The sequence below is a fragment of the Falco rusticolus genome, chromosome 8 (assembly GCF_015220075.1).
Source record: "Falco rusticolus isolate bFalRus1 chromosome 8, bFalRus1.pri, whole genome shotgun sequence".
NCBI classification, from domain to species: domain Eukaryota; kingdom Metazoa; phylum Chordata; class Aves; order Falconiformes; family Falconidae; genus Falco; species Falco rusticolus.
Window position 1 is genome coordinate 31290546 of NC_051194.1, and position 17977 is coordinate 31308522.

Here is a 17977-nt window from a genome sequence, read left to right on the forward strand (position 1 = left end):
GGAATGTAGTCCTGGCTGCGGGGTTTAGGCAGCATCACTGCAAGAAGTGTGCACGAAGCCATTCCTGTTGGCACAAACAGCAGCTTGTGGGCTTCATGTGGATAATGGCACCTCCTGAAATATAACAAATAGTCAAAATTACAGATGAGATTAAATGACTAACCATAATGGTGAATCTTTCTGAGATGTTTTTACAGGTTCAGGCATAGGGATATTGATCTTTCCAAACGCTGCAGGCAGTGCAGAGCAATAACTTGCCAGTGTGCCGACCCTAAATCATCGATGTGCATTTGCATGCTGTTTAGTTATGTGGAGGAAAATGAATGCTTGTATTTCATGAATGTTTTGCAAAGGAACATAAATTCATCATTTTTAATGTTAAATTCAAGTAAGGAATGAGCTTGAGGCTGGGTAGGGAGGGAGCCACTGGGTGGCTTTGAAGTTTTAGAAGAACTTTTAAATGTTCTGATCCATATGTTCAAGAAAAAATATTGTTCTTGGGTGTAGCTTTCAAAGTTGAAAAACCATATGTCACAAGTAATGAGGAGAGAAGGGAAACTTCACATGACAGAGTAAACTAAGAGGATTGTGGGGATGTTTAGAGGGTGGCTGAGAACTGGCTGAGGATGGAGACAAAGCCAGTTTATGAAATCAATGGGGTGTAAAGCAGAGGAAGCCAGCAGTCAATCAGTGGCACAACAGTCAGTATTCCTTCTGAGATATTTACTTGTCTGAAATGTGTCAAATGGAATTAGCAATGCCTGCTAACTAGTAATAACAGGATTAAAGACCTTTTCATGGTTCAGTCATAAAACAAGTAGTTCTTAATCCTGTGCTTTGACTGGCAATAATGGCTTTAAATAAAAGTTTTTCATTGCAGAGACTAGACACTACGGGTATCTTCACCATTAAAAATACAAATGGCCTGAAAAAGAGGAGAGAAGCAAAAATGATACTTCTGATCTTCAAAAATGGATTAGATTAAGCTCATTTAATTAAAGAAGCTTAAATAAAATAGAATCATTTGATCAAGTAGCCTGTTTTATTTTTTGTAATCTCCTGAAAGCAGTTGTTTATGTAAGTAGAGATCGTCAACTGTAAGAAATTGCTCCTTACTAAGCAATAGTCAGTAGAGTGGTTCCCACTACTTATGCTATCTGTAATCTAGTCTGATAGGAATATTTTTAGTTTACTTAAATAGCAAGTTCTTGGCTAAATCAATTTGTTTTTCTTGGTTAAGCAATTAACCATGCCTTGTTGTTACTTCTGTTTGTTTCTTTTACTTTAGAAAAACATGTACGTTTTCAGTGTTGAAATATACTTTGACAAGAATTGTTTGTCCATATTATTTCAAAAGCTTGATATGTCCAGCGTTCTCTAATCCTTCAGTTTTGAACCCACTGCCAAGTTTTGAATTTCTGACCATAAAGAACTCGTTCCAAATCACCCTTGTTTCCCAGTAATAGTTAAAATGATTGCATTGCTCATGGTATGAAAAAACATCAGCTTTATTGCTTTTTGCAGCAGAAATCATGAAGTGGCTACTGTTAAAAGTCAGAAATGCCGTTAGTTTGGGGACTCGTAGGGAAATCTATTTCAGATGGTAATGTAGTAGCAAAGAGAACGGCAGTAACAGTGATAATAAAACTTTGCTTTCTGGTTAGTATTTTCCCAAAAGTCGTTTATCATAGAAGTATGAGAATGACAAATGACTAGGCTTTTAAAACGTTCTTTGGTGGAAATATATTTACTTCACGTTAGCAATCCCTGAGACTCCTTGTATCAGTGTACATTGATGAAATCATATAACAAAAACTTCTCTAGTGCGGTTAGCTGTGTTTTCTTGGTGTGGATCACGATGGTGCGTAATACTGATGTTAGTTTGATTCCATTGTTAATCTATGCAAGCACATATGTCGCCATTGCAATTTAACAAAAACGTAAAGAAAAAGGCTACAACTCTGAGACGATTATAGCTGAAAGATGAGTCTAGCCACAGGCGTTGCCAACTGAGGAAAATGAGGAATGCAGGAGTACGGACAAAAAAAGGATTAAGAGCATTATTACAGGAAATACTGGTAGCTGTGGTTCTGCTTTTTATACCAGTCTACAGGTTTTGGCTTGTTAGTATCTCAGATGTTTGTTTCTTAGGAATGTGGACTGGGAAAGATAGGGCCAGTGGAGAAGTTTGGGACAACAGGTGCCTAAATTGTGTTGCAGTGAAGTGCTCAAAGGTCTCCTGGCTGATAGCAGAGAGGCAGGAATACAGCCCCTTGTGGCATATGCCTGAGTACAGGAGAATTTCCATGTCATAAACATTTCTGATCGTCACTGTGTGTGTCTCCTGCCCTTTTTGCCATCACCATACTCCTCCAAAGTCTTTTATTACTGTCATTGGGGGTTTGGCCTCTATCTTTCTTTTATTGCACTTCTTCATGGAGCTTGGAGCTCACTTTCACAAAATGAGTGATCTTGAAATCCTTTGCAACAAAGTGAGTGGGGAAAGAAAAGCAGACAAGGCTGAGAAGTGGCAGGAGAAAGAACTGTCACTCTAGTCTGTTACTTGCAGGAAAAAGAGGAGTAGCCTAGACTTGAAAATAAAGGGCAATTATATAGCACACTATAGGTAAAACGTTTGTGTGTCAGTCAGAAACAGGGTCAGCAAGCTGAAAAAAGTTAATGCCAGTCTGCTATTTATTTTTGCTTTACAAGTATGTTCTCACACCATGATATAAAGCTGTAGCTAACATTTATGATGTATGTACTGTGCTGTATGTACTTGCCAGAAGTGTGTCTAATTTCAGAGCTAGAAAACCAGATGATTTTATTAGATAGAATGGAATTAATGGAAAATTTCTTGATCTGTTCAACTGTTATAAAACTTGTCTCCTGTATGATTCTGACGAATTTAGTAATACTTCATAAAGTGAATAGAAACATTTCAACTGGGAAGACAATTTCAAAGGAAGAATTTGGCTTGGTGTAAGTATTAGAAGTTTGCTTAGTTTGTCCAAATTGATAATAAAAGGAAATATGAAGCCACTGTTGGTGAAAACTCATGCTGAATTATTCTGTAGACTGTTCTGAGCCTGAGGAAATAATGTTTTCATTGCCGAACATTCATTTATATCTACCAAAATGTTCTTTTTTCTCCCCGTCTCTCTTACCTCATCCAGATTTATATTTTTGAAAATAACATCTACTATCAGCCAGATGTAAAGAGTAGCTCATTGCGCCTGACATCTTCAGGAAAAGAAGGAATTATTTTTAATGGAATTGCAGACTGGTTATATGAAGGTAAGCCGGAAAAATATATATGTTTATTAAAACAGATGAGAGGTTCTTGTACAGACCCAACAGCATGAATCTATTTATTTCAGGAAATGCCATCTAAGGTTATTTTTGCTTTGCCTTGTTATTTTCTTGCAAGATTGCCTTTGTAACTATTCATACTTTGTATTGACTTCTGTTTTGCATATAACAATATTTTCTGAGAAAGAGGAATTTATTTTCTAGCAGAATGTATCAAATGTATTGTGAACACTAGGTAGCATGTGAAAAGTGCTATGGTAGTGAAATATTGATGTGGGATTTTACTACCGACTTACCAGGTCTGGCATTTCAAATAGAGCTACTCAAATAAAACTAACCCCGCTGTATGTTTCACTTACCTAGAAAAACTCCATTCATACCTTTGGAGCTATTCTGGGTTTACAGTGCAAGTGAGGAGGGAAAGGATTCTTTTGCTTTCATGAACAGTGATGATCTGTTTACAATTAAACATGCTAATAGAAGAAGGCACAGAAGAATTGTAGCATAGAAGCAGAATTGGCTATGTTTTCTTTTTTACTGGTGGATACGTCATGAAAGGTGCTGAAAGATGGTACTGCTTAGTGCCTCACTTGATCTGTATCAGTATCTCTCCTTCAGCCTGGGTGGTGGTTGGTGTGCTGAGTGCTAGCATGACTCACGGGAGACTCCAGCCCCTCAACCCGGGCAGTAATATCACTTTTGACTTTAAGAACATGCCTGAGTCTGATCTGAGTGCTTTGGCAAGATCTTAAAAGTGTCATACTGTTACCTCAACAGTGGCTGCTAGTTTTGCTTAAATCAGCCTGGCCTAGACTCCAGGAAAGCTTGCTGTTGCTAGCAAGCAGAGCCAAAATGGAGAGGAGGACAGGCCAGTCTGTGATATCCTCTGGCTTCTGAAGCTGTCTTTTCTGTATAATACCGCAGAATGTTTCTCTCTGCACCCAAAATGCTTTTAACGTGATAATAAAGAAAAACAAATGGGAGCAGATTATCCAGCTTGGTACAAGAGCTTAGAATCAATACAAATTACAGTTATGCTTTCTATGGGACTCATGAATTTTATAGATAAATATCTCAGTGTTAAATACTTGGTTACCTGTAATATATAACTTCTCACACGTAGAGTTCTGCAGGGCAGAGTGTTTTTTAGGGGTGGTGTTACACCATACAGCAAGGCACTTCAGTGTGGCCCTTAGAAATGGTCTACCCATACCTCTTGGCATTTCAATAGTTACAAGCAGATAGGTCACATTGGGATTTTTTTTAAATTTCTGCCCAAGTAAACTCTGAAATTAGAATAGTGGCTTGCATCCCGTAACCGTATAAATGCCTGTGTCTGATAGTTACCACTTTCAAAGTTTTGAGTGAAGTTTTGAAATGTTTTAATGTAGCGGCATATTTCAAAACGTAAGGGCAAAGGACATCTTTGGAATGGAATATGGTTTTATGTGAACTTCATATTCTTCAAATCTAACATGACTGCATGCAAATTGAAGAATTTAAGCATATAGAGCTCATTGAAGTTGGCATAGTATATGGTGTATTTGCTAAAACAAAGTGAATTCAGTAAGTCACAGTCATGGATGCAACAAGGCAATTCTGGCTCCAATTCTGCAAGCATTTTGAGGACACCTGTTCAGAGGAGGGCAGCCTCTGTTTCTCTTCTCTTTGGGGTGCAGCTGGGTGCAGCATGGAGCTGCAGTGAATGACATACAGTGAATGATATACATCATTATACAGCTCTACTCCACAGAACGAAATGTAATATGCGATTCTTTAAATAAACATTCCTTCCTGGTCTGCTAGGGATCATAAGGATATCATAGGATAATTCAGGCTGGAAGGGACACAAAACGTTACTAAACCAACTGATCTGTTCTGGTATTCGCTAGGTGTTTTATTTGAGCTGTCTCGAAGGGATGGAGTAGACACCATCTAAGAATTATCCAGATAGAAGTTTAAGGACATATTTTCATGGAAGAGATGTGGGGTTTTTTTTATGATTTGGACCTCTGTATTGAAGAGATCTACATTTAAGAACTAAAGAGAATAAAACCTAATCTCTTTTTATTTGAAACATGCCAATATGCGTTTTTTGTTTGATGTTTCAGTTTACCTATGTGTCTCAGAAACAGTATCTGAAAAAGTTGATGTGGATTTTTTGTAACTTCATTTGTTCTAAAGATCAACAAAGTTGTTGCTAAAATAAATGACTATTCCTTTAAGCTGCAAATATTTCATGATGAACAGAAAAAGAGAATGGAGCAACTTGGAAAGAACAGGAGCAGCTCGCATGATAATGGCAGTGACGCTTGTCTGAGGTTGTGCTCCTGCTTCTCTGTGTGTGCCCACTGTTCCTATGGACAAGTTTTATTAATTAACATTTAAGGACTGAAAAGCTTTAGAGCTTCATGAAATTTCTTTAGCTAACAGCAAAACACAGACCTTTTCATATGTGCTGTGGGTGATTTCTGCCTGTGAAGGCACAGATACCAAGTCTCATACCTGGCTGATTTTCAAAACAGCCACAAGACTGCTTCTCATTTTTTTAAAAAGAAGCCAATTTTTTTACAAGTTGTATTCGTCCAAATGTCTTATACCTCCACATCAGTTACCACCCTAGTTTGTTCTTCTTGTTCCCTGTCTCTACAGCTATACACATACCTTTGTCATGAGAAGGAAAAGCCAAAGGTGTCTAGTCTGGGACTAGGAAGTTTCTGAATTACTGTGGGAGGTGATACACATCCCAAAGCCTTCCTCCTGATACGTGTCCTAAAGCCTTCCTTAAGTGATTTTGCCCATTCTTTTCCAAGTTTTTTAATCCCTGGCCCAAATAGCTGTTGCGTTTCTTGGTTACGGAGAACGCTTTGGCTTCCCCAGGATGCAGGCACGCAGCGGGCTCTTCACAATATGCATAATTAAAGTCAGGTAAAAGGGAATTCTGTCTATACACCCTGGAGAACCACAGTCCATGTGGCAGGAATGACTATACTGCTTCTTTGCCATTAACTGTTGTTTAACTTAAAGCGGCCCTCTACTTTCAGTAGAGTTTTTAATAGCATCCGAAACTGAGCAGGCTGACTATTGTCCAGATGAAGTTAAGAGGTTTTTAGTTGAATTGAGAACTGTTCCTCTTTTTGACATTTATTTTCCTCTATCATTTACATGAGTTTGTTATTAGCATTTTTTACATTCCAAAACGTTTGGGAATAGCTTCTCTTTGTGTGAATAACCTTGTTTAAATGCACACTAATATTTTAAAACAAACACAATTGCAATTTTTCCTATCCGTCATTCACCATCCATTCTCTGCGGTTCTCCTGTTGTCGTGGTTTAACCCCGGCTGGTAACTAAGTACCGCGCAGCTGCTGGATCACTCCCCCCTCACCCACAGGGACGGGGAGGAGAGTTGGAAAGGAATGTAAAACTCGGGGGTTGAGATAAGAACAATTTAATAATTGAAATAGAATAAAAAAGAAAGAACTAATAACACTGATGACAATAACAGTTATAATGAAAAGGGGAAGGGAAAGAATAACATCCAGAGGGAAAGGAAGAAGGGAACACGTGGTGCACAACGCAACTGCTCACCGGCCCAATGCGCAGCCAGTCCCCGAGCAGTGACCTGCCTGCCCCGGCCAGCCCCCAGGGGCATATACCAGGCACAGTGTCCCACGGGATGGAACACTGCTCTGGCTTGTTCGGGTGAGCTGACCTGGCTGTGTCCCCTCCCAGTTCCTTGTGCCCCTCCAGCCTTTTTACTAGCAAGGCCTGAGGAACTCAAAAGTCTCATGTCAAAGCCAAAACACAGCACCGCACTAGCTCCTAAGAAGATAACTAAGTCCATCCCAGCTGAAACAAGACACCTGTGTATAAGGTTTTAGCTGTCCAGCCAGGGAGAGAAGCATGACCCAGAATATAAGACTTTGAATACAGGTCCCAGCTTCATTGCACCTAACCTTAGATAATTCAACCCATTAAGCTGCTTCATAAATTTCAGAACCTGATTAGCATCCTGAAGAGTCTCTATTGACAATTTCAGTAGTTTTATAGTTGAGCTTTTAAATTCGGTGTGCATTCAGGCCTCTGTTCCCATTAGTATACTATTCTCAATTAGGGTTTCCAGCCAAATTCTTCAAATTTAAATACAAAATGCTCACCAAACAAGTCAATATTTCAAATACATAATGAAAAAAATCTAAGTATTTCTTTTCCCCACAAGTGGAAGACAGGAGACGTGTACAGGGTGAATTTGGAATTGGTCAGGAGCTGCTTTACTGGGATTCCAGGAGTTTGGGTGCTGCTTCTATGGTTGATTCTGCTTTGTTTCATTCAAATATGAAATACAATGACAGTAAACATAAGATAACATTGCATGACATTTTGGAGAATTATTTTCATTTGGAAGTCAAATAAAATTTGAATAAAAATAATAAATTTTGATTGGATTTTCAAAGACTTACATTGCAGAAAAACTAAACTTTTAAAAAATTAAAGCTGACGTTAGACTGAGACAAGAAAGTCAAAATATTGCATCCAGAAATAATTACATAAATATCACTGTATGAGGACCTGCATGTTACCAGGTGTCACAGCTCAGAGAAATCAGGTATACTGAAGTTATATGTTAATGGAACAAGAGAAGAAAAAAAAAAAAAAAGTTGACAATCCTGAAAAAAAAAGTGTCTATTAAAATGGTCCAAATCATTTAAAAATGAATTAAACACACCTAATGGAATGCAATAGAAACTAAACATATGGCAGTTGCAATAATCTTACATGTTTAGATGATTTATTGATGCCAATGAAAGTATTCATTTGAGGAAAATGGTTAAGTTTGGTCTTTTGATATGCCTTGTTATCCGAACGTTCAACCCAGGATAATGTGAAATTACTGAAATTACAACAGACGCATTTCAAATAGACACAGAAAGAAAAAAAATCTGTGCCAACTGAATGAGCTGGGAATTATGTCGGAGTTATTTTTATGGACCCTAAGGACATCTGATTTTGCAGAGGAACTTCTTCATTCCCATGTTGCCCACTGGTGGTCTCCAGATGGTGAAAGACTGGCGTTCCTGACCATAAATGACTCTCTGGTACCAAACATGGTTATTCCCCGGTTTACTGGAGGTCTATATCCCAAAGGAAAGCAGTATCCATATCCTAAGGTAAGATGAGTGTGAGCACGACCCCCACTTTCTCTTCCTTGTTCAGTGGTACTATTCAACCATATGGAAGGAGTGTTTGTAGGCAGTAACAGAGGCTGATTTTGTTCATATTGCTTTTCAGGAAATGTTAAATACTTTTTTTTTTTTTTTTTCCCCAGTAGACTATAACAACTTTTGCTGGAAAGAAACTATCGAGTGAGGGAGCAGCAGGCAAACTAATTCATAGTCATTTCATCATTGATATCTGGCTTGGTAAAATCAGTCCACCAGTTCTGAAAGAAGTGTAGTATGTTTGAAGGATTGCATAGAGAAAAAGATATTGTCACAACTGCACTGGAGTCACACACACTGTGTGCAGAGGTCAGGGCAAGTTCTGTTGCAGTTATGTAGATCTCAGTAAATTATGCTGTTAATGAATGTGACAGATTGGCCTTGAATAAGATAAACCACAATAGAATATTTTTCTGGCCATCAAAATGAGAGAAAAGACATATAGGAAAAATTGGATGATTGCTGAGTTTCAGAAGATGTAGAGAAGTTTTTTTAGACTTGTGTTGATAAGTGAAAGAACTGCACAGACAAGGATTATGTGTGAGATCAGTCCTTGTTTTCTGGGGATTTCCTGATTCGGTGCCTCCCCAGCCCATTGCTTTTGTGCTGAGCTCCAGCACTGGTATTCCCTTCCAGCTTAATCAGTTTATCCATCCCATGCATGCAGTTTCAAAGTGTCTGAGTTCCTTTCTGACCAGATATGTAGGTCCATGTATGTGGTACTTCTTTGACATTACAAGGGAAGCTCATTGAGGGCTTTAGAAAATACTATTTCCCCTATTCCTGATACCAATTTTTGGCGATGACTCACTATTCTTGATGGGTGGACAGTTAGACTGTACCAGGTACTATGAAACAATAATATGCATAATATAAATATAATGTATTTGTGCTATGAAATAATACTCTAAAATAATGAAATAACAGTATTTTCAGAGGTAGTTTACATACTTGCATTGGCAAAAGGCCTTGGGTGCCAAAGCAAAGGAAAAAAAAGGAATATTTTTAAAAGTCAGCTTTGTAAACAAGAAATGAGTAATTCCATTTCATTAGCAATTCAGCATAAAAGTGATGCACAATACTACTTCAGTAATCTCGTTAATGAAAAAACATTATCTTTATTTAATGTCTTCATTTAATGCCAATTTAGCTACCCGTTAAACACCATTAATTGGTAATGAAGCTTGTGGTATGGCAACAGAGATGAAAAAAAGGTTTAGTCTTTATTATAGATTCAAACCATAGGAGAAAATTGTGTCTATGATTAAAAAATAAAATTAGACCCACATGTGTTTGTGAATACTGGACCACGCATATCTGTGTACATCATAAGCACAGAATTAAAAAGGAAGTTTAAGTTTTGATAAATAGATTGAGAACGAGTAGGATTTCGGTGTAAAGGGTTCTTGTGCTACTGAACAGACGTTTTGGGTATCATACAGGATTTACACTATTTAAATTGTCATGGGGAGACCCTGAGTGGTAGAGCAGCTGAGGCTCTCGAGGGAGAGATGTGGACATGAGAACTGCACGCTGTGTGTCTGTGGCGGGGACAGGACATCGGGGCGGTACAGCCCTGAGCAGAGGCCAGCTCAGGCTGTGCTGTGCCACAGACCCCTCTGTCCCTTCTGGAGCAGGACTGGTGATGGCAGAGCTGGGGCAGTGCTGTGCTTCGTTTCAGGCACAGGGGCCAGCACAGATTTAGAGCGTCTCTCTACACCTCATACTCGTGCTGGATAGTAATTACTCATGGCAGCCCTCCCAGTGAGAGTACTTGGATACCACTGTGCAGTCAATGTCGGGTTCCAAGGATGTAAGGAGGCTGCAGTTGTGTCCTAAGGACTTGATCTTTCAGTGGTTTTGTTCCACAGTCTTACATTTCTGCAAGCTGCCTTCATGCAAAGGATGCCTTTGAAAGACCACATTTCTATTGAGGCAAATGTGAAAGTTTTTATGGAAAAAAAAGTATGAAATTCCAGGAGTCTAATTAAATCCATTTTCAAAACTTTTTTTTTTTTTTTTTTTTTTTTTTTAAGCACTAGTGAAAATACAGAAATGCCACTTTCTTGTCTGCCATACTACTCAGAAATGAGTGGATACAGCATGCAGACTATATTGGGAGATAAGTCCAATTTCTAAAGGGAATTTGTGCGTTTATTTCAGCCAAGATATTTTGCATTTCAAAATACCCCTGTGAAGAGCCAGATATACAGCTTTTGTAGAATATTATGATTAAATCTGTAGAATCAGTGATTTTACCTTGTCCTTCCAGTATAAAACAGGAGTCAGCCCCATTGAGAGAACCACTTCTCATTCCCCATATCCCAAGGATGCTATATAGCATTGTGTGACTCCTGCGACTTCCCTGAAAAAGAAGCTTGAGTGTGATATAGCTAGGACAGGGGTGTGGGACCAGTAGCACCTCCTTGCAGTCCTGCAGAGCCTTGATTTCTATTGCCAGTCCTTTCTGTTCATCTCAGGAACATCCTTTACTAATGAGCCATGTTACTGTGAGAAGGATGAGTCTCACCTCCCTGTAGATCCTCAGGATTCATCAGATTCTTCCCAGTAGAGATATATATATCAAACTGCCATTTTATTCCCCTTTAGCAACAAAATGCATTTTGTTTCTCTTAGAGCTGGCCTGCCAAAGCAGCTGGTCCTTTACAGGGCCAAAAATAAAGATTTCCAACGCAGCAAACCAGGGAAGGAAGACTGGGGGAAATTGGTAAAGAAAGAGAAGGGATAGGAGGAAGAGGAGGAATACTATCCCAGATATAGGTCATGCAGCTTTTTGGAAGAAGGAACAATAGTGTCTGGAAGAGACTGTGCTGGAGGCTGCTCTAACTGCTGGTCTAGGAACTGTGTTTTTGCAGCTGACTTCACTGAACTGGGCCAAGCCACTTCTAGCATTGGTCACTTGCTCTGCACAGGGGGGTCTGTGGTCAGTAAAGGGCAGTGGGAGAATTACTGAACTGATGCTTCTTATTTTTGGCTGTGTAATTCATATGGCTGTGAAATTCATGTTTTAACATTTAAGATTTTTAAATTGTAATAACTTCTCATTATTGTAAAGGTACTGAATTGTGTCAGTGAGTGAGTCTATTTAGCTGTCAGTGACTCAGTGCCTCTAAAGCACGTTTTTTGGTTTTTTTTTTCAAAGGCAGGTCAAACAAACCCAACAATAAAGCTGTTTGTGGTTAATCTGTATGGACCAGCACATACCTTGGAACTGATGCCACCTGACAGCTTTAAATCAAGGTATATAATTTCATTGTTTTGAAACTCATATTTGATTTAACCTGACTGTCTCTTAGGCTAATCATTTTTACCTGAGAACAACACTTATCTTAGACTGGAATGCACGTGCTCTCCATCCCTGTGGCTGAACATGATAAAATAAAATACAGCTGGACTGGATTGATGCTCCTTTTAGAAATCACAAGGATCTCAGATCTGGTCGTGTGTGATTTCCTGGGAAGCTCCAATGTACTTGAAATCCAGGAAATTAAGAATCCTAAGCTATGGTCAAGGGGGCTGAACGCTGCCCTGCTTCTGAGGTCATTACCGCGTTCACTCCCAGCCTCTCCTTGCTGTGTGCCAACTTGTTGCTTTCCGTTTCTGAAATTAGATTGCAGAATATGGAAGTGTCTTATAAATGCACAGAACACATCAGCAAGGTGTTTCATCATTTAGAGAGAAATATTCTGAACTTTTCAGATCTAATAGGTTATGGAAAATTTTGTGTCTCGTCACAGCTGACAGATGCAGTGAGGTGACAGGTGAGATGCAATGCCACCAGATCACAGAGACTAAGGGTGGTGTTTATCAGGAGAAACTGCTACAGAACCAGTGAGCTAATTTAACAGTCCTGTTAACTTGGGGACTGAAGTAATGAGGTCTGGCTGCAGCTGGTGACTCTTCTGCTAAAATTACTGTCTTAAGCTGAGCTCCTGATCACCTGTCCTCACCTGAGATGCCTTGAACCTTTTGTTTAAAGGCAAGAAAATTTTCATCCCTTGCCGTATGTGTATTCCAGTTTGTAAAATTGCAGTCATATTGATTAAATTCCTGCTGTGGTTTCAGTGCACATACTAATGGTTTTCTAGCCCTAAAATGTTATATAATAGAGATAATAATAATAATAATAATAATAATAATAATAGTACCAACAACAATAGTTACTACAGTCCACATCTGGCTCCAGTCTAAAGGCAAGGCAAGTGCCACTTTCTGTCTTTATTCAGGGCATTTTCAGATGGAGAACAGCATGAGAGGGATTGGCAATCATAAAGCTACCCCTCGCTAAAAACAAACAAACAAACACCTCTGTGTGTAGTTGTTGTTTTTGCAGTTCCTACAAAACCCAAAAGATTTTATGGTAATTGTTCCCAAAACAATCAGGATGTTAACAGTGGGCACTGATTCACAACCATTGTAGCCACTTTTCAGCTGGCATAGCTCTCTTCTACACAAATTGAGGTACCCTAATTTAGTGCAGGAATGGTTTAATGGTGAATTATGCCTTGCAATTATTTGTGTCAGCTGGAATTCTTACTGATTGTGTTAGTGAAAGGAATGATTCCAAATGAGTTGTGCTTTTTGAAGTATTTTCTTTCTGTTGATGGGCCACTACTGAAAAACGTAATAAAATCTCCTGCTGCTTGCTAACCCTTCATTAATTTAAGTAGTGCTGTAAGATCTGAAAGAGATTTCTTGCTGTCAAGATTAGCATCTTCACTCTCTCAAACAGCATTAAAATTGTCCTTTAAATGTCAGAAGGCACGAAGAAGTTAAATGAGAAAGCAATATGTAAATCTCAAGAAAAAAAAATCTTGGAAATGTTCAGATGTTATGGTTTCCCACTAGATGTTTCAGGTTCATTCTTCCTCCCCAGCAGGTTGAAAATAAAAGTAGAATCAAATGAATGGATATTGGTATCTTAAAACCTCTTCTGCATCTTGCAGCTGAAGGCTAGCAGTAGCTCAATTTGGAATTTGTTTTGTGAGCCCTAACAGGCATCTTTGCCAGATTTTTGAGTCCTTGATAAAGGTTTTGAGATATTGTTGCTGTTTAATTGAAATAATATTCATGTTTAATGTTTCTGGTTTGTTAGTGTTATCAGAAGACCAAGTAAAACTACTTAAAACTGTGAAAAAAGTTAGTTTCATCTCAATTTTAGCTGTTAAGGTATAATGTCCATGATGTAAAATTCAGAAAAAATATACAGTTGTGAGCCAAGTGTACTGTAAGTCTTGCATTCTGACTCTGGATTTGAGTAGCAGTCAGTCATCACACTGGTCATCAATCTGTATATATCTGTAGATCAATGTATATAGATATGAAGAATGATCTTTGAACAGGCCTTTCTAGAGTGTAAATCCTTGGAATTTGTAATGGTTGGGAGGGGTTTTTGAAAGTATTGGGTTTTTTACTAAAAGTAGTAGCCACTTCCAGTGGTCTCTTTTTCTCAATACCTTTCTAATCCGTTCATTATGGAGTCATTGGTAAATAGGTCGTGGGAGTCTTTCAGTATTAAATGGAATGGGATGCTATCATATATAGCTGTATGGATCTTTCAGGGCAGGGACATTCTGGACTTAGTGTTGTGCAAGTTATAACCAACTGCTATTACGGGAGAGATTCCTACACAGAGAAAGCACAAATGGATAGGGAAGAGGGCTTCTGTTACTTATAACTGCAAAAAGTAACATTCACATTCTTAACTCTCCCCAGATTGTGTGCAGTGCAGGACCTCTGAATACAGAAAACTATTTCTCTGATTTTTAGGACATCTGGGAACTCAATGCAAGATTGAGTAAATTCAGTGTTCTGCCTTCATTTACTTCTTGCAGTGATTCTATAAATGTGCTTGGTAATATTTCCCAACCTTTGTTCAGGCTATTCTGATATGAAGATAGCAATAACGTTTTTAGATTTACTCCTGAAAGTTTGATTCTGTGGAAAAAAATTACCATCTACTGTGCACTGTTAATGCCACAAAAAGACTGACAGTCTCCCTTTAAGCGTGTGCTTGCATTCTGTGCAATTACTGTTTCCCCCTCGGTGTTTCCATTCCACGCGTACAATTACATTATGTTTTCTTCAGTGGCAAACACGATTTTGTACTGCAGGGTTTTTTTCTCATTAGCCCTAGAAAGCCAGTATACATGGAAGATGAAGTATATGTGCATTCGTACACTGCTAGCTCCTGAAGTTCCGGTTGGAAAGCTAATAGCTCCTGCTGCAAACCTTGAAAAAGTGTGTGCAGGTGGTCAGTGCAAACCACTGTAACTTAGGACAACTGAAGAATTCTTGTAACTGGTGCTATTTAGATCTAAGGTATTAATATGTTAGGAAGAAATTATGTAGGCTGATTTTTAAAACTCCATGCTTGAATTTAGACCTGTCAGGCAGAAAAAATTCATTTCTTCTCCAAAGTAAAAATAGCTAAGACCAAGAAAACGTGAAATAACACATGAAAGAAATTGCAGTTATTAGAGTAGAGCTGTGCTTTCATATATGATGAAAATATTTTTCTGCTAGAACTGTGTGTTGACTCTTGAAAGTCTCAGTGTTGGGGTCACCCACTGTCTTCTTTCCCCATTCTCATCCATAGTGAGCAAGCTACAGCGGCTCCCCACTACTCCCAGACATTGCTGACCAGGTAGCTTTAAAAAGCACCGTAAGAAATTCAGTCCTTTTACTTACTTTTTCCAGTAGTAGTTAAATGCCTGAAAAAAAAGCTAGATACCTACATTCTCATTTCATATGTGCCTGCTTTTCAAAGAGACTGAAGTATACAGCCAGACCCTTCAGACTTTGTAGAAAAAAAAAAATATTTTATGAACTTTAATCGTTTGTAATGAAACCAAAAACACTTAAGAAATTGAGTTTGTATTAATTCAAATAATGCTTCCTCAAATAATGACAAGCCTCACCAGTGTTTTTGTTATCCACACATATCCAAATCAACAGAATCATTTGGATATTTATATACTTCTAATTTGAAATCACCTTTTGAATCTAGAAAGCTTGATTTTATACCTCTGGCAGCCTTGCTTTGGAATGTGAAGCTTACTGGATTCTAACTGGAAATGGGAAAGGTTGGGAGGGGGGTCCAATTTGCTATTAAGAAAACTGGGGTTTACTTTTAGCTTTGCTTAGATATGCTGTGTCTAAACTTCTTTCAAGCTTTGGCCCCTCCCCTGTCTTGTAACTTGGCAATAACAATACCCATCTCACAAGGTTAATGTAAAGGATTAATTCACTCCCATACCCTATAGCAAATGGCTGTAATCTGCTCAGCCAAAGCCTACAGGATAAAAAAATATTCACATACTTTATTGAAGCCTTCCCGCACAATGCCAAAGTATTTATTGATTATACCCTTCCCTATTCAGTAGGAAGAAATGCAAGTGCTGCACATGGGCCAGGAAAAGCCCTTGGGTCAGCAGGGGCTGGGACCCAGCTGCCTGCCCAGCTGTTCTGCTGAGAGATTTGTGCTTGGGGCTGAATAGGGGACAACAGCATGTGCTTACTGTCACCAGAGCTGGACTGCTGTGGGAGTGTGGCCAGCAGACTGAGGGAGGTTGGATAACCCATAAAGGCAGAGCATCACCCACCAACTTGGGGATTCAAAGGAGATGAAGAGGGTCCATCAGCGTGCTACCAAGATGGTCATGACCAGGGTCCATGGCGCCAAGGAAGCGGGGAACAGAGCTTGTTAGCCTGACTAGGATGGTGGCCATCACCACCCATGGGAAGGGGAGCTAGAAAAAGTCCTTCCAACCAAATACTTGTGGCTTAGACTCAGAAGAAAACTGCAATACATCCAGCAATGTATGCATAGATAAAGTCATGTGTAGTATACCAAAATACTAACAAACTGTAGTTATCTTAGCGACCTTGCAGGTTGTTCTCGATTTGTGTTGTTTTGCACGTGTTTCTGAGAATGACGTTGTCTATTAGTATCTGTAAATTCTCATCCACTTTTCAATACACAGCAATATAAATAATTTTAGATTATAGTAAATATTCTAGAGCATTCTGCATGGGGCAAGTTTCTATTGTTGTTTACCTTCTTAGATAACAACTTGCCAGCAAACTAGTAGGGCATAATAGGTTGGGTCGTTGGGGTTTTTTTTGGGTGAACCCTGTTGTGTTTATTATCAAAATCCAAATCTATTAAAGCCATCAAAGTAAGGTTCCTTTTTCCATTGCTATAAATATTAAATATCTTCCAGATATTCTTATGAGCAAGTCTTTCATAATCAGCTCATTGGCTTAAAGTTAGAGCAATTTCTTCATTACATTGAATGGTATGAAGTTCCAAATTTTGACTCTTTTTTCTTCAACGCTGTCTTATTTAAGTTTAATGCTGTGAGTTACTTTCCCGTGGTGTTAGTCTATTTCAAATCTAAGTATCTAATATTCAAATTCAATTATGATTGCAACTGTGCTTCCAGTGTAATGCAGTGCAAATCCCTTCCCCTTGTTCAGCTTATTGTCTCTGTTGACTTTGCTAAGCACTTACACTTAACAGCCAGCAAGATACACAGATATATTGTTCTAGTCACAAGCATCCCAAAACTTACAAGTGAAACAAGACGTGGTGGACATTCTTAAGTGGTGATAAATGTATTAGCAAACTGTTAAACTACCTCCATAGAACTGTGTATTAGTTAAGATAAGCAAAAGAAAGGAAAACATTCTGTAAGAATGAAAGATTTTTTAAAAAATAAGGTCTTCAAGCTCGGCAAAGGATGATAAACACCTTTGATATTTAACATTTTTTGTCAGCAGTTAAAAATGAATGCAGACTTCACCAAGTTACAAGTCTTTGGAAAAAAGTTAATTGCCATATGCTCAGGAAAGACATTTGCTTTCTTAACACCTGCAGCTGGAAATTTATTTTTTCTCTGAATATCCTCCATCCCTCTCAGGCCCCAAGATCTGACCTTTCTCGGTGTGCAGCACCCCTTTGGCATACACGAGATGTTCCAGCTCCGACTGTTGAGCTGACTGTATACATGTGACGTGCCTGGTTCACAGGCCTAAGGGAATTCTTTATACTGATTAACTTATATAATTGCCTTTTGAAGGCCAATTTGAAGTCAAGCAACAGATTTAAATACCGAAGTTGGGATCAGAAGTAGTACTGTGGTCAAGGAGCTTTAAGCTCTTGTTTTTATGCATTGCCTGGTTCAGTCCAGCTTAGAATAAAGTGAGTCACGTACAAACTCCTTCAGCATGACTGGACATGGGATGCTGTGGAAGGAGCCTGCCTTTTCTGTTCTCAGTGCTTTCTGTCTGCTTTTACACAGAGTAAAGAGGAAAGCTATGTTTTTGGGATTCAGAAAGGAAAAAATGTTAGGGCAGATGAGAGGGAAGAAACTTTAAAAAGGCTGAGGTGAAAACTTGATTAGACCACAAAATGGGGA

At 38.7% G+C, this 17977-nt stretch overlaps 1 protein-coding gene across 2 annotated transcripts in view; it reads left to right on the plus strand.

Annotated features, from left to right (window-relative positions):
* DPP10 (dipeptidyl peptidase like 10) overlaps nt 1-17977 on the plus strand; it is a 551325-nt gene that overhangs the window by 489504 nt on the left and 43844 nt on the right. For both annotated transcript variants that reach the window (XM_037398165.1, XM_037398164.1), the window contains exons 8-10: nt 3177-3297; nt 8329-8483; nt 11698-11795. In XM_037398165.1, the coding sequence (XP_037254062.1) occupies nt 3177-3297; nt 8329-8483; nt 11698-11795 (374 nt within the window). The remainder of the gene's footprint in view (nt 1-3176; nt 3298-8328; nt 8484-11697; nt 11796-17977) is intronic.